Below are 27156 nucleotides of genomic sequence, written 5' to 3'. Positions count from 1 at the left end.
GCAATGTAGAAAATCACACTGGTCATCAGAATGTGATAGAAGATGTGAATTATGCCACCTCCCACATTGAAGGAACGTGGCCTTCTAATTGAAAAGAGCCTGCTCTGCCCTTTCTTATAGAGTTAAAACACTTTTTCCTTTTAACACGACACACATCCATCCCTGTAATTTCGGTGCAGTTAAGTAGTTTAAGTCAGGTCAATCAGCTATTGCACTTTAAATCATTTAGTGAGAACAAGGGGGTTTGATTAAATCTGATAGCACAATCAAAAGTTATGATTGATTCAGTGGGTAAAGAGGTGACTGGTGGCCTTTAATGAATTGAAAAGGATTGTCAAACCTACTGACAAAAATAGAAGTTACGCACGGTCAGTTATACCTGTCAGCCTAAGCTAGCAAACTCCTTATTTCACTTGCTTGTCTTCTCCTGTTGCAGCTGCGCATTTCAGCAAAGTTAAGTTCCTCTTTCATCTCCTCCCTCCGGACTTTTCTGTTTCGTAACGCAATTCTGTGCCCCTACTTGCACAAACCTTCATCAACATAAACTGATAAGACAATTCTGGGACCCCAGCAGCACTGTATGTTTAATTCAAGTAGTGAATACTGCTGACCCACAACTCTGTAAGATGGTCTTCTTGTTTCAGAGTCTGTTGGACCTTCACTCCACTCCCAAGCTTCTGATCATCTGAAATGAAGAGCATTGAGTTACTGTCAGCATGCTATAAACTGTCTAACTTTACATAAACCATAACATAGAGCCTGTTCTAAAATGATATTCAAGTGTCTTTAGACATTAGTGATGAAGTTTTAATGAAGTTGATTCCTGTTCTTTTCACAGAGAAAAAGAAAAAGCTGCTGTTTACTGGAACATCTCAATGGATGTGAAACGGGACACCTGTGTTGTGGACGCAAATATCATGGAGAAAACTGTAAATATTAAGGAGGAGGACTGTGAGTGGGAGTCCGTCTACCTTAAACAGGAAAGTCTGAGCATCAAGGAGGAGGACAGTGAACTGCAGGCAGTGGGCATTAAAGAAGAACCTGAAGAGAAATCTGTCAGTATTGAGACACATAACAGTACAAATCTGGACAGTGTAAAAGAAGAAAACCGTCATGATGTGTGTCAGGATGGAGTGGTGACCAGGTTAGACTCTTCTCAGAGTAGACACTTTTCATCTCCAGAGCCTTCCATCAATGTGAAGTCTGAATCATTAGAGTCTGAACCAAAGAGGGCTGAGGAAACTTCATCTGTTAGAGCTCTGAAAAATAAGCAACCACCTTCAAAGAAGTCTGGAAAAAGTAAGTGTAAAATAAAAATGTGCAAGATTTAGGTTTGGGGTTTATGAGCTTCAAAAGTTGGATCTTGTGATTCTTAGGAGAAACTTAGAAATTGAATGAAAATACTTTATTTTATTGTGTGTTTAAATTTAGTGTGAGACTTCATCTATTGTTATGTAAGGTTTAGCAATTTGCTATTCTTCCATTTTAGTGACTTTATGCAAAAGTCCTCAGCCTATCCTCGATAAAGAGTGCTATACAAATGTCCAAGAGCAAGACAAAGGTATTGATCCCTCTGTAATTTCCTGGATATCCATATTAATTCCTCTTAACAATGTAGACCGATCATCAACTAAGCTTCGATTACAGACACCTCAGTTGTCCTAAACTACTGTAATAACACAAACAATTGGACGGCTTCTTGTCAGTCCTGAACACATCGTTTAAACATTCACAATCCACTCCCCGACCCTCCTATCTTTATAGACTTGGTGACCCTTCTTTAACAGTAATGACCTAAACAGAACTTTTTGTAGCTACTGATCAGCAATGAATTTTAACCCATTCCTTCATTCCACACCTTTTCAGTTCCTTCATCCCTGAGAGCCCTTTTCTGATCAGTTCTCTTTAGGTCAGGCCACAGCATCTCATGTCTCTTATTGGCCATTCCAGAACACCAGTTACCGTATGTTTAACCCTTTCTGTTTTTGATTTCTTCCCGTGTTTGTGTTCATTGTCCTGTGACATCACTTAACTTTTGTTAAGCTTCTGCTATCCTGATATTTTTTTGTTACATTTCTTGATAATATTTTCAATTCAGTGACCATTGATCATGTCAAGTGTTACAGGCCATGAAGAAACATGCAGGCCAAACCATGATGCCCCATTCACCTTGATTCTTTAATATCAATGTCCACTTTTGTCTTACCTCCAAACATGGTGTTGCAGGTTTTGACCAAAGACTTCAACTTTTGTCTCATTCATTCATAGAACATTGCCTGTTCTGGAACATCATGATGATCTTTTACAAGTTTTAAGATGTGCAGTGATGGTTTTGCTAGATAGCATTGATCTCATTGGTGTTGCCCTTCTGTAAATTACATTCTTACACTTTTCTCTATAAGAACACAAGGACTGAGACTTTCTCAAGTCCTGGAGACTTCTGCAGGCCCTTTGCTCTGCCGTCTGGGTTCCTATTCACCTCTGCTTTCATGCTGTGATCTTTGTTGGTTGCCCTTTCCAGTAGTGAGTTTCCTCCATTTTTGTAGACAGTATGGCTTTCTATGCATTGACGGACACCCAGGTCTTCCAAAATTCTTTTATCACTTTTGCCAGCTTTACAAATCTCTTCATTTCTTCTAAGGTTCTTGTGAAATCCTTAAAGAAGTATTTGGATGAAACGTCAAACCTTTGGATTACACATTGAAGTGGTGGATTGGAGAAACAACTTAGACTGACATGCTGACATCATTCTTAAATCATAAAGTGACAAAGTCTGTGTGTTCTGTGCTAGTCTGTGCTCCTTCTGTGTGAGTGTGCATTAAATATTACTTTTGCTCCTAAGCACTTTGGTAGCTATCCAGGAGCAGCAAAGCAGTTTAATAGTTTTTAATGCTTTTTACATGTTTTTTTTTTTGTGATTCACACAACAGCAGGTTTTACTCCAGTCTTGCTCCAACCTTTTTGTTTTTGGGGCAGAGGGTGGAGAAAGCTTTTGCAGTAGCCGACAAGTTTGTGTTGTAGCAATAAACAGGCAAACATAACTGCAATTTCCTAGCAGAAAGAAGTTCAACATTTTACATATGATGCATGATGGAGTCAAAATAATTAATAAAATCTCAGCAGTGGGTAAATAAGGAGGTAAAAAAGAAGCAGCAAAGGAAAATGAAAACAACTGAATAAGTCATTTAAGATGAATAATCCCAATGCTAACAGTTGTGCATTTGAGTGCAACCATTGGGAAAGTTATGAGGTCTCTAAAAGACAGTTATAGAGAAATATTTCAGCCAAAGACATTCTTTCAGTGTTTTAGTAGTAAAATAACAGTCAAGGAGGAAGTGAAGTGCCGCATGAACAATAAAGGGGAATTATAATACACAGTGAAATATAAAACGCTCTAAACTTTCCATATTCTTAAGATTTCATGTCTGAAAAAGTGGATAACCTCTCAGTTGTAACAGGGACTACTAAAGAGGTACTGAGGGATTTGGAAATTGTAGAGAGAGAAGTGCTGCTGAGATTGAATTGGTTGAAATCAAACAAATCTCCAAGACCAGATGCTATTTATCCTCAAATGTTTACAGAGTTTAGTGAATATATATATAATCCTTTGATGGATATTTTTAGTAGTCACTGCACACTGGGACATTTTTTATGAACTGGAAAATATAATCCCATTAATATAGAAAGGGTGATTGGGAAAATTGAAGTATCAACAGGTCAGTAAGCTTAACTTGCATCACAGGAAAATAAATTAAAGGAATTATTAAGGAAAAGATTGAGTGACACATGGCAAGAACAGGAGTTTTACTTAACAGTCAGCATGGATTCAGATGAGGGAGGCTGCATTTTACTAACATGCTGGGAATCAATGAGGAGCCAACCAAAGGATATGATCAAAGTGGAACATATGATATTATTTATGTGAACTTTCAGTAAGTATCTGATAAGGTGTCACTAAACCAAAAAGTGAAATTTCAGGGTGTGGTGTGCAGATGGGTGCAGAATTGGCTAAACATAGGAAGCTTAGGATTATGGTGTGAGGAACCCTATCAGAACTGGGTGGTTGTAAGAGTAGTGTCCTACAATGACCAGTGTTAGGGCCACTGCTATATAAATATATTGTCAGACACGTGTGATTGGGAGACAGCTGAATGGCCTAAATGATAGAAATACCACACCAGACCAGGGGGCAGTAGGGTGCGCTGACTGTCTCTCTCAATCTCTCTGCATGGGAAATCCTGCAGGGTTCTGGCACCAATGATGATGTAACTTCCAGTCCCAACAATGTCACTTCTGGTTCCAGGTCTGATGACGTCATTTTCCTTAACGGCCTTTAAAGCTGCCATCTTACCTCCATAATATCCAAACTATTTTGGACTCAAACCTGTGAACATCTCTTTTCAATTTTCTTCAATTTTGCAGCCGGGAAACAATATACAGGTGGCTGCCCCAAACCTTTATGGTGTCTTTGACTCATCTTTGTGACAGTGGCTTTTTAATATCGGTCGAATTTTCCCAAGTCTATTGCGTAACTGCGTGACATATTCTAACATATTGGTAGAGGGAAGAGCCTCTTCTTCCCATCCTTCTTTTAAAATATCCAATATTCCCCGAGGTTGTTATCCTTATAACAATTCAAAAGCAGAGAACCCTGTCCCTGTTGACCACCTTTTGGAGCATTTGTTTAAGAGTTTGATTAAATCTCTACTAGACCATCGGTTTGTGGATGATACTCCGTGGACTTTAAATGCTTTATTTTAAGTAAATTGGACATTTCCCTAAATGTTTTCCTGATGTGAAAGGTTTCTCTTGGTCTGTAAGGACTTTTTTTAGGGATGACGTTAAAGACCCCTACATATATAAAAATATTATATTATAAAAATAACAAGGTTGTTAAGTTTTCAGGTGATGCCAAGGTAGGTGGATTTGGCAGATAATCGAGAATCTATTGAATCATCACAATAGAGGGATCTGGACAGTACACAGGCTTGGGCAGATTTGTTGAAGATGAAATTTAAGTAAATGAAAAGTATTACATGTAGGAAGTAAAAATGTATGGTTTGTATACACAATGGAAGGTGTGAATATCTAAAGTAAACCTTATGAGAAGGAATTTAGTGGTAGTGAAGTCATCACCACCGACTCCTAAAATAATAATAATAATACATTTTATTTATACAAGGCGCCTTTCAGAGAACTCAAGGACACCGAACAAACAATAAATAAAAAAATAAATACAAAACACAATTATAAACAACTTAAAACATCAAGAAATCTAAAAATTAAAACCAAACAAAACCACTATAATTAGGAGGAAGAAGAAAAAGCCATTTTAAACAAATGTGTTTTAAGTTTACATTTGAAAGATGAATATGATTTGATATTTGGAGATCCATGAGGTAATGAGTTCCGGTGCTTGGGAGCAGAACGGCTGAAAGCTCTGCTCCCCATGGTGGTTAGACGGGAGGGAGGAACGGTCAGATGGGTGGAGGAAGAGGATCTAAGGTTACGGGATGGAATGGCAACATGTAGAAGGTCAGACAGATATGGAGGTGCAAGGTTATGGATGGCCTTAAAAGTTAGTAGCAGAATCTTAAAATCAATACGAAACTTGATGGGGAGCCAATGAAGCTGCTGCAAGACCGGAGTAATATGGTGAAAAGATGGGATTCCAGTGATGATACGTGCTGCAGAATTCTGGACTAACTGAAGCTTGTGAAGAGATTTGTTAGGGAGACCAAAGAGGAGTGAATTGCAGTTGTCCAGCCGAGAAGTGACAAGACTATGAACAAGAATGGCAGTAGTATGAGGAGTGAGGGAGGGACGAATGCGATTAATATTACGTAAGTGGAAGTAAGCAGACTGAGTGATGTTATTAATGTGACATTGGAAAGATAGAGTACTGTCGAGGATGACACCCAGACTCTTGACCTGAGATGATGGGGAAACAACAGAGTTATCAATAATAAAAGAAAGATTATTGGTTTTGGATAATGATGATTTTGAACCAATGAGCAAAACCTCAGTTTTGTCACTGTTTAATTTAAGAAAATTTGAAGAGAACCAGGATTTAATTTCAGAAATGCAATCAATAAGTGAGGGTGGTGGAAAAGAGGAGCTGGGTGTCATCAGCATAACAGTGAAAATTAATGTTATATTTGCAAAAAATATTGCCAAGGGGAAGAAGGTAAATAATAAAAAGAGGCCCCAGGACAGAGCCTTGGGGCACACCAGAAGTAACAGCGGTGGGTTGGGATGTGAAAGTTTTAAGCTGTATGAACTGAGTGCTGCCTGAAAGGTAAGATCTAAACCAATCAAGTGGAGTGTGAGTAATGCCAATCAAAGATAATCTATTAAGGAGAGTGGTATGACAAATAGTATCAAAGGCCGCACTCAGATCAAGAAGGATGAGAATAGTGATTAGACCAGAATCAGCAGCCATAAAGAGGTCATTAGTAATTTTAACAAGTGCTGTTTCTGTACTATGAAGGGGGCGAAAACCAGACTGGAACTTCTCATATAGATTATTGTGAGACAAGTGGGTGTGAAGTTGGATAGCTACTATTTTTTCAAGAATTTTGGAGATAAAGGACAAGTTAGAAATGGGGCGAAAATTATTGAAATTAGTAGGATCACAACAAGGTTTTTTTTAATATTGGGGTTATAGCAGCAGTTTTGAAAGATGAGGGAATAATACCAGTAGTAAGAGAAGAGTGAATGATGGCAGAAATAAGAGGGACTAGAGAGGGGAGGCAGGCTTTAACCAAAACTGTAGGCAGGGGGTCCAGCTGACAAGTAGATGACTTGGATTTGCAGATGAGATCTAAAATTTCAGAGGAAGTGGGAAGCTGGAAAGAAAAGAGAGTGAATAGGCGAGTGTAGTTCAGAAGAAATACAGAAAGGATCTGGACCAAGGTGCTGATGTATCTTTTGGATTTTCTCATTGAAAAAAAGACATAAGAGAATTACAGAAGGCAGTTGAGTGAAGGTGGGATGGTAAAGAGTCTGGAGGTTGTGTAACATTATTAAGTAAAGAAAACAAAGGTTTGGTGTTACCTGTATTACTAGTAATTAACTGAGTGTAATAATTAGATTTGGTTTGAGCTATACAATCCTTGTAGTAGAGTAGATGATTTTTATACATCTCTTTGTGGACAAAGAGTCTGTTTTTTTTAAACAACCTTTCAAGTTGCCTGCCTTTAGCTTTCAGAAGCCGAAGTTCAGGCGTAAACCAGGGGGCAGAAAAGGAAAAGAAACAGATCTGGTTTTTAGCGGAGCCAGAGAATTAAGAATACCATTAAGACAAGTGTCATAATATGAGACCAGTTCTATGGGAGTGGATAAATTATAAAAGTCCATTTGCGAATCAATTCTAGAAGACAGCAAATTCAAGTTGATATTCTTAATGTTACAAAAGGCTATGAGACGTGGAAGCTTAGGAACAGAAAAGGTAAGTTTAGCGTTGAATGAGAGGAGAAAGTGGTCGGTTATAGTGAGTTCATCTGCTGTAAGATCAAAAGGAACAACACCAGAGCAGCAAATCAGGTCCAAGATATGTCCTTTACAATGAGTAGGAACATCAGTGTGCTGCTGGTATCCAAAACTCTCCAGGCAAGATAAAAAGTCTCTAGTGAGAGGGATATTGATATTGTCCATATGTATGTTAAAATCCCCAGCAGCATTATATTTGGAGTAATTACAGATAGATTGGTAAGGAAGGTAGCAAGATCGTTCAAAAAATTGTTGATAGACTTAGGAGGACGATAGACAGTTGCAATGATGGTAGGAACTGGCCCAGACAGTTGACACACAGTCGATTCAAAAGAGCTAACAGCAGGAGCAGGCAACGGCAGGACTTTCCACTTCTCGTGATAAATTATCGCGACACCTCCTCCACAGCCAGATGCACGGGGTTGACAAGTGTAAACAAACCCCGGGGGTGCATTCATTAAGTTGTGAAAAGTCTTGAGGTTGCTGCCAAGTCTCAGTTAAACAGAGAAAGTCAAACTTACGGTCAATGAGGAGATCCTGAATGAGATGTCCCTTGCTCGTAAGTGAGCGGATGTTCAGAAGACCAAAGCTGACAGTGTTGCTGTCGCATTTGACAGTGGTGTTAGTCGACCGAGTTCAGCTGGCCAACACGCTATGGTCAGCGTTCCTATCTGTGTTATGTGGAGGGTGCCGAAAATCAGACCAAAAAGAGTTAATTCCTTTCGAGGCGTCCGTTCGAATCTCTCCGGGACCCACGATGGATGTATCTCCGACGAGGGAGAAGTATGATGTCCGGGTCGAAATATAGCACCGACAGCAAAGGCACAGACTGGAAAAGATGCAGTCGAAGCAGCTCAGCAGCTGGGTACTGGAGGAGGCCAGTCGCAGGTTGAATAACGAGCGACAGAAGACTCCAAACAAACAGCCAAGCAAAAATCCTACCGGTCCACATTGTAGGCGAGGAGGCCGCAAGCAGCTCAGACGTGCAGAGAATAAACCGGTACGTTTCAGACGAAACGGAGGTTAGGCTGAAGCTAAATGCAGACACAGCTTATAGTATATAGCATATATAGCCACGCAGAGATGTCAGCAATATGGCAAAAGAAATACCATCAAAATCACTAGTCTTAGCAAAAATCAATATTCTAGTTACCGGCGACCAGTCCCGCCAGCGTTCACTCAACCGGACTCCTAGATAGTGTTCAGAAGTCATTAAGAAGGCTAAGAGAATGTCAGGTTATTTAGTGCCCTGTTGTGTGGAGTACAAGTCACAGGAGGTTATGCAGAGGCTTTATAAAACACCGCAGGCCACATCTGGAGTACTGTGTGCAGTTTTAGTCTCCAGGCTACAAAACAGACCTAGCAGAGGTAGACAAGTCCAGTGAAGAGTGACTAGGCTAATTCTAGGGATGTCGAGGTATGAGTTATTGTGCCGATGCGGGTTCTGCTCCATGCTCCCATCTTCATTTTGGAGCTCTTGAACCTGATACCATCGGTAATGTCACTGATTAGCTGGACATTGAGGCACAACAATGTAACAAGGGAATGGTGCAAAAAGTGCCAAGTGCTTTTATTATAACAACAATCAAAATCAAAGCAGTGTTCAAATAAATAAGTGCAACATCTCTCAAAAATCTTCAAATAAATAATCTAATAAAATACTGTGAATTATGGAGGTTAAAAACAAGAGATAAATCCTTAGAAAAACAAGGTTAAAACAATGCTTTTCTACTGCCGATCTCCCCTGCTTCTCCCGTCCAGGCTGTGCAGCAGGGGAGCCTCCCTACTTGCAGCTGACCTTCTTTCTGCCTTCTCCTGCTGGTCTGTTCGCCTCGCCGATCCCTGGCTCCAGTGGGCTTCACCTGACCGTGACTTGGGCTCCCCAGTGACCAGGGCGCTTACGCTGGGTATTTCACATCCCAAGTCCTGACTCCCACTGCCTTCCTGGCCTTAGGCAATGAGCCATCCTCCTTCCGGTCAGTGCCACTCCTCAATAATGCTCCGTGGGAGCGACCACTACCGCCTGCTTCCAGGGTGCCGGCCGAACACCCAGGCACACTGCTCAGCTGCAGGTGTTCTCTGCTACGAGCATCTTCGCTCGTTCATGCACCAGCTTTCTCCTCCCTACTTCCTACCTTCTCTCCTTCTCAACCTCCATCCGTTTTTTTTTTTTCCTTTTTTTTTCTTGCCTTTCTAGCCACCTCAGGCTTCTATTTATCATGGATACGTTGATCAGATGTGGCAATTGGCAGCTCCCGGCATCAAATACGGATGCAGACGACTCCTCACCTGTTCAATTAAGTGAGGACCATCCGCATCATGAGTCACACGGGAACCGCTCCGGCCATGCATACTATGCCCCCTTTGTAAGCCATGAGTGTGGCGATAATTTATTTTAAAAAGTGGCCTTTTTGACGTGAGCTGTGGACCCGCTGTACCACAGTTATCAGAAAAGTTTTTAAAAGAGTTCAAACTTTTCAGTTTAAGCAAATGGAGATTAAGAGGAGGCATGATTGAAGTATTTAAAATCATGAAGGTAATTAAAGCAGTTGAGCTCTACTTGGCTGATAATTTAAAAAGAGTTCAACAAGAACAGAAGGACATAGTTGGAAAGTTATGGGAAAGTTTTACATAAACATCAAAGAGTTTTTCTTCACACAGAGAACTACAGACATGTGGAATAAATTACCAGGCAGTGTGGAGAGAAGGACTTTAGGGATCTTCAAAACTCGACTTGATGTTGTATTAAAGAAACTAGGTGTATCATATTAGCAGATTGGGATGACTTGCCAGTTCTCAGAAATTTGTTTGTAAAAATTTCCAATTTCTGTTTACACAAAGGAAAGTAACTTTGCAAGGCTCTCTCTCTTTGTTTACCTTACTCCTCTGTATGAGAAGGGGGTTTCTGGCCATTAGACTCACAGTACATCAAGGCAGCTCATGTACTCTTAATTTAAGAAACAGAATAATACAATGTGTTGATAAACAGAAGGATTTTTTAAATTTGGTAACTGATTATTTGTTGACAGTGAAGAAAGGACGCAGACATATGAGACTTACAAGCATATCACAGAAGAGATTGCTTCTTTACTTGCTGTTTAGAGTTCTAATTTATCTTGGATCAGATAAACAGTTTTATCATACCAGGACCTTAAAGATGATTTCTGATGTTATGTGGAGTTGTTACTGCTGCTGTTCCAGGTTCAAATGGTCCTTTTCTCTCTTCAGAGTTCACTCTTCGTCTTTGCTATCTGTTCCTTTGTTCATGTGCTGTGATTCTGTCTTTCTCAACTCACTATTAGGCACTTAACTATTCCCTCTGCACCTCTCTGACACAAGAGTTATTGTACTGAAACTCCCATCTTGTAATGATGGCTCTTTTTAAATCTTGCCAGACTGCTCAGGGACTAGAACAGAGGTTGGGAAGAGTGGCTCTTAGAGTCAGTTCAGGGCGTCCATGTCCAAGGCTCTATGGAGAGGAGCTTCCAGGTCAAAGAAAGTGTGTGAACTGTTTGCTCTGCACAGTGTGGATGGCTTCTCACACCAAAAGGGAGCAAATTGTCAGCTTTCAGCCCACACAGAGAAAGCATTGTCTGCTTCTTGGTGCCTCAGAAAGAACATATCCTCAGTCTTCATCCACCAAAAGAGACAGAAGAGGTAAATGCAGCTACATTTAGAGGGTGTAGCCCCTGGTGATTGAATTAAAGCCCCTTCTAGTTGCAGATCCAGGGCCCGCTTATAGGCTCGTTATTTTTTCCATCACAAACAGGCAGGTTCAGTTCTCGGTTACAAGCCTAAGATGAAAGTCAATTTGGGTGTTGATTTGTTTGAAGGGCACTGAAAAGCTGCAGCCTCTACTCTGATTTACACATTTGTGTTTAGATGAAGTACTAGGCTTATAACTGGTATGAGCTGCACTTCAGCCATTCATTCAGGATTACAGGGTGAGGAGGTGCAGCTGACTTTCTGCCTCCTTATTAAATCTGCTGTCTTAACAGGTCTTGAGTGCCACTAAAAATCCTATTAAAATGGTGGTGCCCTCTTTGACCTGCACAGTCATGGAGTATCTGGTGTTGTGACATAAACACTTGATGTGTGGCCTGTGCAGCTCCCCCTCCTAGGTCTGGTGTGGCAGGTGGTCTGTGTGTCTCAGTGACCCTTGTGTGATGTCTGGAGATTTGTGCTGCTGACCAGAACTATAAAGTGTAATTGTGACAGTAGTGACCAGTATTTTAATTTTAAATTGTGCTTATTTGTGATGAGCCAGACAGCATTTTTTATAGTTTTGTAGAAACATAAAATGCTATAAATTAGTTTCAGTCTCTTATAACTTCTTATAGTCTCTTATTTTAAAATACTAGCACAGGGAAATGTTCATTTAGTAAATTGTGCACGATGGTGAAATGTTAAATCCTTGTGTATTGATCACATTGTGTATTTTGGACTCTCCATTCACTAGATATGTTAGTCCTTATATCTGTCTTATTTTGTGCGTCTTGTTGCCTTTGTTCATTGAACATTACACCCGTGCATGGGTGCCGCACATTTTATTGTTATATATGTATTTAGAAATGTTTGTCTAATTGTTAGTTTCTCTTTGAAGAATATGAGAAAATAAAGCCATTTTGTTGTATATGACATTTTTTTTTCTTTGTGAAGTAGCTGTATATAATTTTAATTTAATCCTTTTTCCTTTGTTTATTTCCCTAACAAGCAGTGGAGCAGTGAGTTAAGCACTTTGTGTTGCTTGTGCAGTTTTACCACTCCTCAGGTTGGCATGACTGGTCTGCCTCAGTGGTCCTCCCAGTGATGTTGTGTGGAGATTTGTGCTCATGACTGGGTGAGTCTAAGAGGAGGTGGCAGACAAAGAACAATCCATGAATGGCCCTCTCACTCCTCTTGATCCATTCACACAACTTGTAGAGACTGAATTCCGTAACAGCAAAGCTTGCACAGTGGCATACAAAACTCAATGCACCCTGGGCAAAATTTCAGTTACTGTGACCAGATAAGTAAATAAAAGAAGACCTGATCTCCAAAAGGCATAAAGCTGAAGATGACAAATTTCTTTAATATTTTAAACAAGATTACTTTTTTATTTCCATCCTTTACTGTTTTAAAGTAACAAAAAGTAACAAAAAAGGTCAAAGGGCATGAAGGAAAAGTGTGGACACCTGCATGGTCCTTACTTAGTAACACCCCGTTTGGCAGAAATCACAGCCTGTAAACACTTTCTGTGGCCCGATAAGAGTCTTTCAGTTCTTTATTTGGGGGATTTTCACCCAATCATATTTACAAAAGGCTTCTAGTTCTGTGAGATTCTTGTGCCGTCTTGCATGCATTGCTCTTTTGAGTTCTATTCACTGTGAAGCCCAGGGTGTGTACAGCCACCCTAACCCGACATAGACAGGCATGACACAAGGTTCTCCACACAGCACGCCTTTATTTACAGGTGAGAAGCACTTTCTTCGCTCCTCACAAGAGCACAATGTCCACAACACCAAGCACAGTCTTTCTTGTCTCCAGTCCTTTTAACCTTACAGGTTTTGTTCTTCTTCTTCCTCCCTACTCTGGCCATTGAGTAGTGGTGACTACTACTCTGCTCCATGCATCTTCTCCATTACACTGTCCTCCCTCTCATTTACACACATGTATTCTGTCTTGTTCCTACTGACCTTCATTCCTCTCCTCTCTAGAGCATATCTCCACCTCTACTGGATATCCTCAACCTGTTCCCTACTATCGCTACAGATCACAATGTCAAATCAGCAAACATTATAGTCCACAGGGACTCCTGTCTAATCTTGTCTGTCAGCCTGTCCATCATTATTGCAAATAAGAAAGGGCTCAGAGCTGAATCCAGATGTATTCCCACCTCCATTTTGAATGCATCCATCACTCCTACCGCAGACCTCACCACTGTCATACTTCCCTTGTACATATCCTGTACAACTCTTACGTAATTCTCTGTCACTCCCAACTTACTCATACAATACCACCGCTCCTCTCGTGGCACCCTGTCATATGCTTTCTCCAGGTCCACATAGACACAATGCAACTCCTTCTGGCCTCCTCTAAACTTCTCCATCAATATCCTCAGAGCAAACATTGCTCTTTCTTGGCATGAAACCATCCTGCTACTCACTAATTATCACCTCACTTCTTAACTTAGCTTCCACTGCTCTTTCCCATAACTTCAAGCTGTGGCTCATCAATTTTATCCCCCTGTAGTTACTATAGATCCTGCAAACCCCCCTTATTCTTAAATATCGGCACCAGTACACTTCTTCTCCACTCCTTGAGTATCCTGTCACTTTCCAAGATTCCATTTAACAATCTGGTTAAAAACTCCACTGCCATCTCTCCTAAACACCTCCATGCTTCCACAGGTATGTCATCTGGACCAATGGCTTTTCCATACTCCATCCTCTTCATAGCTATATAATGTAATAAAGATATTTTGCTGCATTTCATGTTCAAAATTATGTCGTCATCATTTGGAAATATGCTCTGTATAAAGTGGCTCAGGTTGTGCAATATTATAACTGTATTGCAAGTTTACAGTGAGGTGTTTGTATTTATAAGTACAAACAATTCTACATGGAGAACTTGAACTGATTGAGTGCGTTTAGAGCTCTTGAGATGAAACTGTTTTTGAACTGCAATGTCCCTACAGGAAAGGCTGTGAAGCATTTGCCATAAGAGAGCAGTTCAAATAGACAGCATGGCTGAGGCAGCATGTGCTTGATGCTGTATCCCGATAATTCTTTTTCTGATCAGCTGCTGTAGAGCTGTGATTCCACTCTCGGATACAGTGGAATAAATACTTGAGAGTAACAACGCTAAAGCTAATATGGCATTTGGAATAGTTTAGCCATTCCGTTAACCAGTTTATTGTTACAGGTTAATTACAATCAGATGCCTTAAATTAATCTATACTAATAAAAGGCAAAGCCCTCACTGACTCACTCACACACTCATCACTAATTCTCCAACTTCCCGTGTAGGTAGAAGGCTGAAATTTGGCAGGCTTATTCCTTACAGCTTACTTACAAGAGTTAAGCAGGTTTCATTTCGAAATTCTACGCGTAACGGTCATAACGGTTGACAACGTCTGCCATGTTGAACTTTCTTATTCATGGCCCCATCTTCACGAAATTTGGTAGGCGACTTCCCTGCACTAACCAAAACCAATGTACGTACTTATTTTGGTGGTATGATGCCACTGTCGGCCGCCATATTGAACCTTTCAATGGTCTTTGTTACTTATGGGCCCATCTTCAAGAAATTTGGTACGCGGGTTCCCAACGCTAACTGAATCCTACTTACGTACATATATACGTCCATAGCCTGCAGCTCAGTCACCGTGTGAGGCGGCGTTGGGTCTCCCATCCCAACGCCTCCCACGTTGTTGGCTGCCTATATAAGGCTGTCCGTCGGTCCGGTCTCTACATTCCCTTCCTTGCTTCGCCACGGGATTCACATCTCCCTGCTGATAACTACAGCCTTTTTATTTAATCCACGGCTTCTCCGCTGTTTTATTGTTCATTTATTATGATTATAGTTATTGTGTAGGTATTTTAGACTTATTTTACATTGTTCAGGTACCCATTTCCTTTATCATTCCAACTGTACCCCCATTAACATGTCTATCGAGGTGATCACCATCGATCAAAGAACTGTCACTTACTGAGTGGTTTCCATGCCCGGAGATGGCACCTGCCTTTTCCATTCTCTTTGTTACATATTGCACAGCCATATCAGGCTCACTCTTGATATCCGGAGGAACATTGTGTCTTATGTATTGAATGACTGGGACATGTTCAAGGTGTGGACTGATGATGGTACAGGAGATAATTATACTACACAGGAGCACTAGAAGAGTGAAATGCTTAAGCCCTTCACCTATGCATCTGCATGTGAGTTCATGGCTGCCACTGAATTGTTCGGTTTTTTTGCTTTCAAGTGTACCGAAATGGCCAAATATTTTACACCTTTCGACAACCGCCAATTCCTCTTAAACATCTTAGACTGACAGGTGACAATTTCAGTAGTGGACATTTTGATGTTTATGAATGTTTAAACTCTCAAAAGCTGGATGTGAAGTTATCGATGAAACCGGTTGTATACTTACAACGCTTGACAGATGCCGAATGTCTCTTCAACACAAGTCCTGCAAATACTGTCGTAATTGAAACAAGCCACGAAACTCAAACCGATTATGACAGCAGCAGTCCAAGCTGTGAGATTTGAAACAAGATTACTGTTCACATGGCCAACTGTACGTTGCATGCTCAAGAGTAAGCTCAGCGCACAGCTTTTTCATATTATAACCGGAGGGCCGAACTCACAATGTGGTATACAAAGAGATCCTTAACAAATAATTATTCGTATATTTTCCCTCAGTTTAAAAAGGTTTAATTTTCTTCTTAATAAAAATTTTAAGGCAGTACTTTGTCACTGCAAAGCACCGGTATTTTGCTAGTTAACATTATGTGGTTAATTTCAGTCCACGTCAGGGATGCTAATTTAAAACCGAAAGGGAAACAACACTGGAACAAAAGCACTACATTGACAGTGGGTGCCTCCAGTTTGCAACACCAAGCGGGGAATTTGCATACGCCAAGGATTTAGCTGGCGTGAAAATGTGAGTGGCTTTAACCCAAGTTTAGTTTTTATTCATCACGATGTGAGCGTGAAAATGGGAGTATGCAACATTTTTGTGCGTACACACCATTTATACATGAGGCTCCAGGCGTCCAATGACCTTCTTCCTGCAGCACCTCCTGACGTGCCGGAAGTACTGCTAAACTGGGCCCAGTAAACATCCAAGCATCTCCTGGGGGTGGCAATGGGCCCCAACAAGGTTGAGCTTCCATGCTCCAAACCTGTGGCCCTGTTGCAAGCCAAGGGGGCTGCCCTCTATTGGTCTGGGGGAGACAGTATCCAGAATAAGCCATCTCCCCCCGTCTTTCTGTGCTAAAGGCATCACTTCTGGGAATGGGCCCAGGCAGTCTGTCACACCGCAGATTGTCGTTAATGCTCAGTTCAAGGAACTGAGAGAGCCATGACAAAACCTTAAGCTCTTTGAGGAGTCCATTGTGAATTGTGGGGTGCAGTTCTGATCATTATCCTTTTTGTAGAAGCCATACTCATTTTTTCATTTTTAGCTTTTATAGATGGTGTGATGTTTGCTTCAGAATTTTCTAATATTTAATTGAATCCATTCTTCCCTCTAACAGTGAACAGTTCCTGGTGCTCCTGGCTTCAACACAAGCCTGAAACATGATTAATCTTCTCCCATCCTTAACTAATGGAATTCTGTGCCCTTTTTCCTCCAAGCACACCTTTGCACATTTGGCCAAAACGTTATTTTTTGACTTAATCAGTTCACATGGTTTGGTTTCAAAATGCATCAGGCTTGTTTAGATGTTCATCTGCAACCTTTGAATTTTGTGGTGAGGAAATGTTTCTTTTTATGGCTCTTCCTTAGAGGTCATATTTGTGGTGGTGTTGCTGTACAGTAGAACAGTGCATCACCACTCCAGAGTCCGACTACAAAAGACCACCAGGAAGAATTAAGACACAGGGGTTTAGATTTACCATTCTAGCAATGCTATGAGCAGTTGTCTTGGTCTTCCAGACCTCAACTTGATTTTCCCCTTTGCTGTTAACTGCCATCTCTTAATAACGTTACCAACTGAGGAGGTGGCTTTTCTCATCAGATTAGATGCGGCAAATGTCTTTGCTTTAAATACACCACAACTAACAACTAACTTTTTCATTTTAAACTTTATATATAAAATTCCTATCACATTTCAGATACTTTAACATATTTCCACACAGCAGTTATTTTCTTCATCAGTTTCCACTCTGTGCACTCTGTCAGTTGTACGTGTGCCCTCGGCTTAACATATTCCATGTCATGAAATCGGTAGACCAGTTAACCGACTACAAGCTGATTTCACAATAAACAGCAAAATCTGGGCACTTTTAATTCAAAACTGATTAATTTGTGTAACACTACTTCTTTAATTCAGTTGTATTTCTTCTTTATAGCGCTCTTAATTGAGTGCAGGCTTGGACTGCTTGATGTTTGCAGCCATAACAGAGATAATGATTACATCCATGAACACACACATTGGATTAATTAGACAATAAAACCTGACAAATTTTAGCTTAGTCAACATAAGTCCTGATAGTAGACACCCTTTAACATTATAACGGTGAGCATAACTGTCACCAGCGTGTCACAAAAGTTACCAGTCCTTTTGTCACCTGCCACTCCCCTGTAGAGCTGAAACACCAACAGCTGTGCTCTTCCTCGGTTTTCTCATCTTCTAATTGTTCTTCGAGGTCAATGCAGCTTCTGTAGGCCTGTGCACTGAGGCGTCACTCATCCATTGCTCTCTTTTGCTTTGGTGAATGAAAGAAGACATTTTGTTGTTTGTTTTGGTGTCAAGTGGTTTTAGTTCAAGTGTGGGTAAATGTCAGGACATATTCTAATTATTGAAGGTGCACTTTTCATACTTGGCATGGCATTCTGTTTTATATAGTACCCTCTATAATGGCTGAGACAATGAAACATTCTTCTTGCATTTACTCCTTTAATCCACCATTTAAATTGGAAATTAATCAGTAATTTGCACTTTAATTACATTTGAATTATTTTTCATTTAAGGAGATTTGCAAACATTTCAGTCACACCTTGTAGAAATGACAACACTTTTTCTGAATCGTCCTCCCATTTCAGGGCACCGTAATGTTTGGGACAATTGGTGCCAGAGGTGTTTGTGATTCCTCAGGTGTGTTTCATTGCTTTAGTCTTGCAGGCCTAAGACACCTCCGCCTACTCGTACCTACAGACTACCTTTGGTTTCTGTAGTTGCCATTGTTCAACATGAGGGGTAAGAGCTGTGCCAATGAAAGTCAAAGAAGCTGGAAAATAATAATGAAATCATTAGAGACATCAGAAAACCTTAAGATTACCCAATTCAACTGTCTGGGATATGAATAACAAGAAAGAACACACTGGTGAGCTCAGTAATCATAAAGGGACTTGTAGGCCGAGAAAGACCACCACTGCTGAAGACAACAGATGTTGCTGCAGATTTAATTTTGATCAGGACTTGCCTACCCTGATGGTAATGATATTGCATGCATCTCTCTACCGTCTTAAGTATACCATCCCATACAGATGGCATTACGTGACCCAGAGTGACAGAGATTCCTCACCACTTCACACTGAAAAGCCACCATTGCCGAATAACCCACAGCTATTAAAACCTGTAAGAGAAAAGGGATTTTGTGATTTCTGCATGGTGGTCTCTGTAATGAAGGCTGTAGTTCAGCACACGCTTCAAAGAGAGAGACAGTAGGGAGTCAAAATCAGCTAAGTTATCATCATGAGCCAAAATGTCATTGTGATACATCAAAACTCACTTAGGTCTGAACCTAGAGAGTATGCTTTTCGACTTCCGGTTGAGTGAACGCTGGCGGGACTGGTCGCCGCTGCTCGCCGGTAACTAGAATATTGATTTTGTTAAGACTAGTGATTTTGATGGTATTTCTTTTGCCATATTGCTGACATCTCTGCGCGGCTATATATGCTATATACTATATGCTGTGTCTGCATTTAGCTTCAGCCTAACCTCCGTTTCGTTTGAAACTTACCGGTGTATTCTCTGCACGTCTGAGCTGCTTGCGGCCTCCTCGCCTATAATGTGAACTGGTAGGATTTTTGCTTGGTTGTTTGTTTGGAGTCTTCTGTCGCACGTTATTCAACCTGCGACTGGCCTCCTCCAGTACCCAGCTGCTGAGCTGCTTCGACTGCGTCTTCTCCAGTCTGTGCCTTTGGTGTCGGTGCTATATTTCGACCCGGACGTCATACTTCTCCCTCGTCGGAGATACATCCATCGTGGGTCCCGCCATAGATTCCGAACGGACACCTCGAAAGGAATTAACTCTTTTTGGTCTGATTTTCGGCACCCTCCACATAACACAGATAGGAACGCTGACCATAGCGTGTTGGCCAGCTTAGCTCGGTCGACTAACACCACTGTCAAATGCGACAGCAACATTGTCAGCTTTGGTCTATTGAACATCCGCTCACTTACGAGCAAGGGACATCTCATTCAGGATCTCCTCATTGACCGTAAGTTTGACTTTCTCTGTTTAACTGAGACTTGGCAGCAACCTCAAGACTTTTCACAACTTAATGAATGCACCCCCCTGGGGTTTGTTTACACTTGTCAACCCCGTGCATCTGGCAGTGGAGGAGGTGTCGCGATAATTTATCGCGAGAAGTGGAAAGTCCTGCCGTTGCCTGCTCCTGCTGTTAGCTCTTTTGAATCGACTATGTGTCAACTGTCTGGGCCAGTTCCAACCATCATTGCAACTTTCTACCGTCCTCCTAAGTCTAACAACAATTTTTTGAACGATCTTGCTACCTTCCTTACCAATCTATCTGTAATTACTCCAAATATAATTCTGCTGGGGGATTTTAATATGCATCTGGACAATATCAATATCCCTCTCACTAGAGACTTTTTATCTTGCCTGGAGAGTTTTGGATACCAGCAGCACACTGATGTTCCTACCCATTGTAAAGGACATATCTTGGACCTGATTTGCTGCTCTGGTGTTGTTCCTTTTGATCTTACAGCAGATGAACTCACTATAACCGACCACTTTCTCCTCTCATTCAACGCTAAACTTACCTTTTCTGTTCCTAAGCTTCCACATCTCATAGCCTTTCGTAACATTAAGAATATCAACTTGAATTTGCTGTCTTCTAGAATTGATTCGCAAATGGACTTTTATAATTTATCCTCTCCCATAGAACTGGTCTCATATTATGACACTTGTCTTAATGGTATTCTTAATTCTCTGGCTCCGCTAAAAACCAGATCTGTTTCTTTTCCTTTTCTGCCCCTGGTTTACGCCTGAACTTCGCTTCTGAAAGCTAAAGGCAGGCAACTTGAAAGGTTGTTTAAAAACCAGACTCTTTGTCCACAAAGAGATGTATAAAATCATCTACTCTACTACAAGGATTGTATAGCTCAAACCAAATCTAATTATTACACTCAGTTAATTACTAGTAATACAGGTAACACCAAGTCTTTGTTTTCTTTACTTAATAATGTTACACAACCTCCAGACTCTTTACCATCTCACCTTCACTCAACTGCCTTCTGTAATTCTCTTATGTCTTTTTTCAATGAGAAAATCCAAAAGATACATCAGCACCTTGGTCCAGATCCTTTCTGTATTTCTTCTGAACTACACTCACCTATTCACTGTTTCTCTTCTTTCCAGCTTCCCACTTCCTCTGAAATCTCAGATCTCATCTGCAAATCCAAGTCATCTACTTGTCAGCTGGACCCCCTGCCTACAGTTTTGGTTAAAGCCTGCCTCCCCTCTCTAGTCCCTCTTATTTCTGCCATCATTCATTCTTCTCTTACTACTGGTATTATTCCTTCATCTTTCAAAACTGCTGCTATAACCCCAATACTAAAAAAACCTGGTTGTGATCCTACTAATTTTAATAATTTTCGCCCCATTTCTAACTTGCCCTTTATCTCCAAAATTCTTGAAAAAATAGTAGCTATCCAACTTCACACCCACTTGTCCCACAATAATCTATATGAGAAGTTCCAGTCTGGTTTTCGCCCCCTTCATAGTACAGAAACAGCACTTGTTAAAATTACTAATGACCTCCTTATGGCTGCTGATTCTGGTCTAATCACTATTCTCATCCTTCTTGATCTGAGTGCGGCCTTTGATACTATTTGTCATACCACTCTCCTTAATAGATTATCTTTGATTGGCATTACTCACACTCCACTTGATTGGTTTAGATCTTACCTTTCAGGCTGCACTCAGTTCATACAGCTTAAAACTTTCACATCCCAACCCACCGCTGTTACTTCTGGTGTGCCCCAAGGCTCTGTCCTGGGGCCTCTTCTTTATTATTTACCTTCTTCCCTTGGCAATATTTTTCGCAAATATAACATTAATTTTCACTGTTATGCTGATGACACCCAGCTCTACCTTGCTGGTAAACCCACCTCCTCTTTTCCACCACCCTCACTTATTGATTGCATTTCTGAAATTAAATCCTGGTTCTCTTCAAATTTTCTTAAATTAAACAGTGACAAAACTGAGGTTTTGCACATTGGTTCAAAATCATCATTATCCAAAACCAATAATCTTTCTTTTATTATTGATAACTCTGTTGTTTCCCCATCATCTCAGGTCAAGAGTCTGGGTGTCATCCTCGACAGTACTCTATCTTTCCAATGTCACATTAATAACATCACCCGGTCTGCTTACTTCCACTTACGTAATATTAATCGCATTCGTCCCTCCCTCACTCCTCATACTCCTGCCATTCTTGTTCATAGTCTTGTCACTTCTCGGCTGGACTACTGCAATTTACTCCTCTTTGGTCTCCCTAATAAATCTCTTCACAAGCTTCAGATAGTCCAGAATTCTGCAGCACGTATCATCACTGGAATCCCATCTTTTCACCATATTACTCCAGTCTTGGAGCAGCTTCATTGGCTCCCGATCAAGTTTCATATTGATTTTAAGATTCTGCTACTAACTTTTAAGGCCATCCATAACCTCGCACCTCCATATCTGTCTGACCTTCTACATGTTGCCATTCCATCCCGTAACCTTAGATCCTCTTCCTCCACCCATCTGACCGTTCCTCCCTCCCGTCTAACCACCATGGGGAGCAGAGCTTTCAGCCGTTCTGCTCCCAAGCACTGGAACTCATTACCTGCGGATCTCTGTAATATCAAATCATATTCATCTTTCAAATGTAAACTTAAAACACATCTGTTTAAAATGGCTTTTTCTTCTTTCTCCTAATTATAGTGGTTTTGTTTGGTTTTAATTTTTAGATTTTCTGATGTTTTAAGTTGTTTATAATTGTGTTTTGTATTTATTTGTTTGTTCGGTGTCCTTGAGTTCTCTGAAAGGCGCCTTGTATAAATAAAATGTATTATTATTATTATTATTATTATTATTATTATTATTTATTATTACTACTTTTGTAGCCTGCCAAACATCAGAATGTGAAATGTGTAATAAAATGAGATTTTCTATTCAGTTCTTGGTTTTTCTGCCTGGAGTTCCTAAAATGCCAACACAAATAAAGTCTGCATGGGATTTAGAAATGCTCAAAACTTGAGGTAACGTTGAGCCAATTTAAATGGCAAGTTCTAGTTTTTTAAATCCTAACTTTTGCATAAGAAACAGCTTTCATATATGTGGCCGAGCAAAAGGAAGTTTTATACATGTGGCCTTGGTGAGAAGTTGTAATAAAGGACATAAAATTAAGTGTGTTTTCCTAGTACAACAAAAGTTTTATAATTGCTTATGCTGATCAAAGGTTGTTCCTAATTTCAGCCATCATGTATTTAATGTGAGTCAATGTTGATAATAAGGCAGCAAATTGAAAGTAAGCACTTTTTTTTCCTTTTTGTTTTAATTTTTACACAGGAAAGAAAGATCACTGCAGTGTGGAATGTGGCAGAGAATTCTCTAACAGGAGTGCTCTTCAGAAACACATGAGAGTTCACACGGGAAAGAAGACATATTGTTGTAATGAATGTGGCAAACAGTTTTCACATATGAGCCGTCTTCAGATACACACAAGAGTTCACACTGGAGAAAAGCCATATTGCTGTAATGAATGTGGCAAACAGTTTTCAGAGATGGGCAGTCTAAAGCAACACACTAGAGTTCACACTGGAGAAACGCCGTATTGCTGTAATGAATGTGGCAAACAGTTTTCAGACACAGGCAGTCTACAGAAACACACAAGAGTTCACACGGGAGAAAAGCCGTATTGCTGTCATGAATGTGGTAAACAGTTTTCACATATAAGCAATCTACAGAAACACATGATAGTTCACACTGGAGAGAAGCCATATTGCTGTAATGAATGTGGTAAACAGTTTTCACAAAAAGGCGATCTTCAGAAACACACGAGAGTTCACACTGGAGAGAAGCCATATTGCTGTAATGATTGTGGTAAAAAGTTTTCACAAATAGGCCATCTTCAGAAACATACGAAAGTTCACAACAGAATAAAAACAGTAGAAGTTCAAAAATTAGTCTAGTAAAACAAGAACACTTCAGTACTCAAGAATGAGGTTCAGTCTTGTCCTGAAAAGTAAGCAAACTAAACTATTGTTGAGAAATGAATCTCAAAGAGAAGCCATATTGCTGTTTGGAACGTGACAAACAAATCTGTCAGAGCAGTACACTTTAGAGATGCACCAGAATTCACACCGGAGAGATGTACAACTGAACTGTCCTGACTAAAGAGTGAGGTTTACTCCTGCCTGGACAGTAAGCACATGTAACTGACACAAATCCATCCTACTCATGGGTAGTCAATGTCAGTCCTGGAGAGCTGCAGTGGCTGCAGGTTTTTGTTCCAACCCAGTTTCTTAATGAGCAGTCAATTACTGCTGATGAAGCACTTATTCCTTAAGTGACATTTTGATGCTTAATTTTAGTGGTCTCATTTGCTAATGTTCCCCACCCTTAAGTGCTTATTTCAATCTTAAATAGCTGAATTCAGTGTTTTAATGGCTCCTTATTAGCAATAAGATGTAAATGACAAAGCAGTCAGCTGTTCACCATCTAGCTTGTTTCGATTTACAACTCTGTGTGTTCATCATGCACTGTTTGATTCATTAAAACACTTAATAGAAAAAGTGATAGGCTTCAAATCATTTTGATGATATCCTTGGAAAGGAAGAAAATCTACGATAAAAGAACCTTACATTGCAGACTAGCAAGCCATAAAATTAAACGAGGTCTGAGATTGGAAAGGATTGGTTTATAATTAAGCAATTGGGTTGTAATGAAAACCTGCAGCCACTGTGGCTCTCCAGGACTGACATTGCCTACCCCTGATCCTACTTAGTGTTGTGTCAAAAACATGGAGGAGACCATAGAAGTTCATATTTTTTCCTTTTCCAGAAACAAAATAAAGAACAGGGCGTCATACAAACGGCTTCTCACCAAAGCTCCTACAGCCTCCATCGTGTGCCTAGCTCTGTTTTCATAACATACGTATTACATATAGAACTATTTACAATATATTATACACATTTCATCAGAAAAAAGAAAAAACTTTATAATATACATGGCCTCACACAATAACTAATAGTTCAGCTTTATAATATTATATATTTTGCTATTTTAATATAACAAAAAATAAAAAAAAAACATACCTTGACCAAAAAAAAGAACAAACAGCTTCTCGCCAATGCTTATTAAATAATAAATCAAATCAGTTACTAATAATTATAAACACAAACGATTAATACAAAATCAATAAAATAAAAATTTAAGTCCAAAATATACACATGATCATGCTGTACACCATGCCAAATTATGTTTTAATATTGTGGCAGCGCACTAAAAGAAGAAATGCTTTTTTTAATTTTAATTTGTTTTTGTTTGTTTGCTTTAGATAATAAAACATGCAAAACTGTATATAAGTCGGGGCACATAACTTATTACCAAATAATATACATGTCAACTTAATAGAATACAATTAGAAAAGGCTTGGAGAGAGCTGACTTACCTGTACAGCATCCACCATCGCCTGAGGGTGCCTGTCGTCTGTGAGGAGTCACATTAATTAGCATCCGTACTCCAAATATGACACTAAGTTTACACAAACAATTGCTTTTTAAAAAATTCATAACTGAAAGATACAAAAAATTAAAAAGACAGAATACACTTTGCTATGCATATTACAGTACTGGATGTGGCCAACAATCCTCACAAATCGGAATCTTCTGGGCCGCAAAGAATTCAGACTGGGTGCCACCTCCAGAAGTGGGATTCGTTGGAGAAGATCTACACCGGGGGCTATCAACCCTTTGTCATGGCATACCACCCTTAAAAATATAAATGTTCTGAAATACCTGCATTTTATTTTGGTGTTAAATTGTTAATTACTGAACTGTTATGTTAAACTAAAGGTGGAATTTATTTTTTTCACCCAGAAAATGTTCTTTCAAAGAGCTTTTAGAAAGTACTAGCAATGTTCACCAAATAAAGACATTTTTTAGAATGAATTACAAAAGGATTTGATATGTTAGGACTGACAGTGTGTGATATCCCGTATAGTTGGAAGTGGCCCCAGCCTACACTCTGGACATCTGATAGTTCATGAACCAAACGGGATCAATGGAGAAATGAGACACAGACAAAAATTGAAGGGTGAAAGGTGCAAATTTATTTACAAGAGTGCTGTACACAAAAAAATGTACAGCAAAAAATGTAGTAGACGCCATGTAGTATATGTGTATCAAATTTCAAGTCAATGGGTGAAACGGTTTGCGAGCTACAGGTGATTTAAAATCCTGGACAGACATACGAACAGCCACGGTAGCGTATTATATAAGAAGATTATTGTCAAAAAGTTTAGTAAAGTAACTCCTTTTGACCAGAGGGGGTTTCCTGTTCAAGAGAGACTTTGCATTCCACTATCTTGGTTTCCCTACAGTGTGCTTACTTTATTGTTGTATATTATTTGTTGTTTTGAATAAATTACCATCACCTGCCTGTCATCTCCAGTCTTCTGATGGATGGATGGATAGATAGATAGATAGATAGATTATTAATCTTCAAGGGGAAATTCACATAATCCAGCAGCAGCATACTGATAAAAACAATATTACTTAAAGAGTGATAAAAATGCAGTGCAAGTTAAAAAATGCAAGGTGGAGGTGTAGTCAAGTCAACTTTATTTATAAAGCACTTTACCTACAACAGCCGCTGACCAAAGTGCTGAACATAGACTAAAACAAATTTAAACAAAATAATAAATAAGTAGATAAAATACAATAAATAAAACAAATTTAAAACATAGTAAAAACAACTAAACAGAGTTTACACCGAGTAAAATCAACTGCTCACACAGGATCAAACGCCAAACCAAAAAGGTTAGTCTTAAGAGCAGACTTAAAAATGGGCAGTGAGGAGGCCTGTCTAATGTGGATCGGCAGTGAATTCCAGAGTCTTGGAGCCACAACGGAAAAAGCCCTATCCCCCCTAATCTTTCGCTGAGTCCTAGGAACATCGAGAAGCAGCTGACCAGCTGATCTGAGTGAGCGGGAAGGAGAGTGCATATGCAGCAGCTCAGCGAGGTAGAGCGGAGCAAGCCCATTTAAGGACTTAAAAACAAATAAAAGAATCTTAAAATGAACTCTAAACTGAACAGGCAGCCAGTGCAGTGAGGATAATACAGGAGTAATGTGCTCATTCTTCTGTGTGCCAGTTAAAAGTATAACAGTATAAAAAGTATAAAGTGTAACAGTCTATAATCTTGTATAATGTTAACATGGAATTGAAGAGTCACATAGTGTGGGGGAGGAATGATCTCCTCAGTCTGTCAGTGGAGCAAGACAGTGACAGCAGTCTGTCGCTGAAGCTGCTCCTCTGTCTGGAGATGATGCCGTTCAGTGGATGCAGTGGATTCTCCATGATTGACAGGAGCCTGCTCAGTGCCTGTCACTCTGCCACGGATGTCAAACTGCCCAGCTCCGTGCCTGCAATAGAGCCTGCCTTTCTCACCATTTTATCCAGGCATGAGGTGTCCCTCTTCTTTATTCTGCCTCCCCA

The 27156-nt window shown here is 40.1% G+C and overlaps 1 protein-coding gene across 1 annotated transcript in view; it reads left to right on the top strand.

Annotated features, from left to right (window-relative positions):
* LOC120534744 (gastrula zinc finger protein XlCGF26.1-like) overlaps positions 1–27156 on the top strand; it is a 534784-nt gene that overhangs the window by 246692 nt on the left and 260936 nt on the right. The window contains exon 3 of the mRNA XM_039762326.1: positions 23005–23538. Coding sequence (XP_039618260.1) covers positions 23005–23538 — 534 coding nt within the window. The remainder of the gene's footprint in view (positions 1–23004; positions 23539–27156) is intronic.

Source organism: Polypterus senegalus, chromosome 8 (genome assembly GCF_016835505.1).
Source record: "Polypterus senegalus isolate Bchr_013 chromosome 8, ASM1683550v1, whole genome shotgun sequence".
NCBI classification, from domain to species: Eukaryota; Metazoa; Chordata; class Cladistia; order Polypteriformes; family Polypteridae; genus Polypterus; species Polypterus senegalus.
The sequence above is the reverse complement of the archived record's forward strand: the minus strand, read 5'-3'. Positions and strand labels throughout refer to the sequence as shown.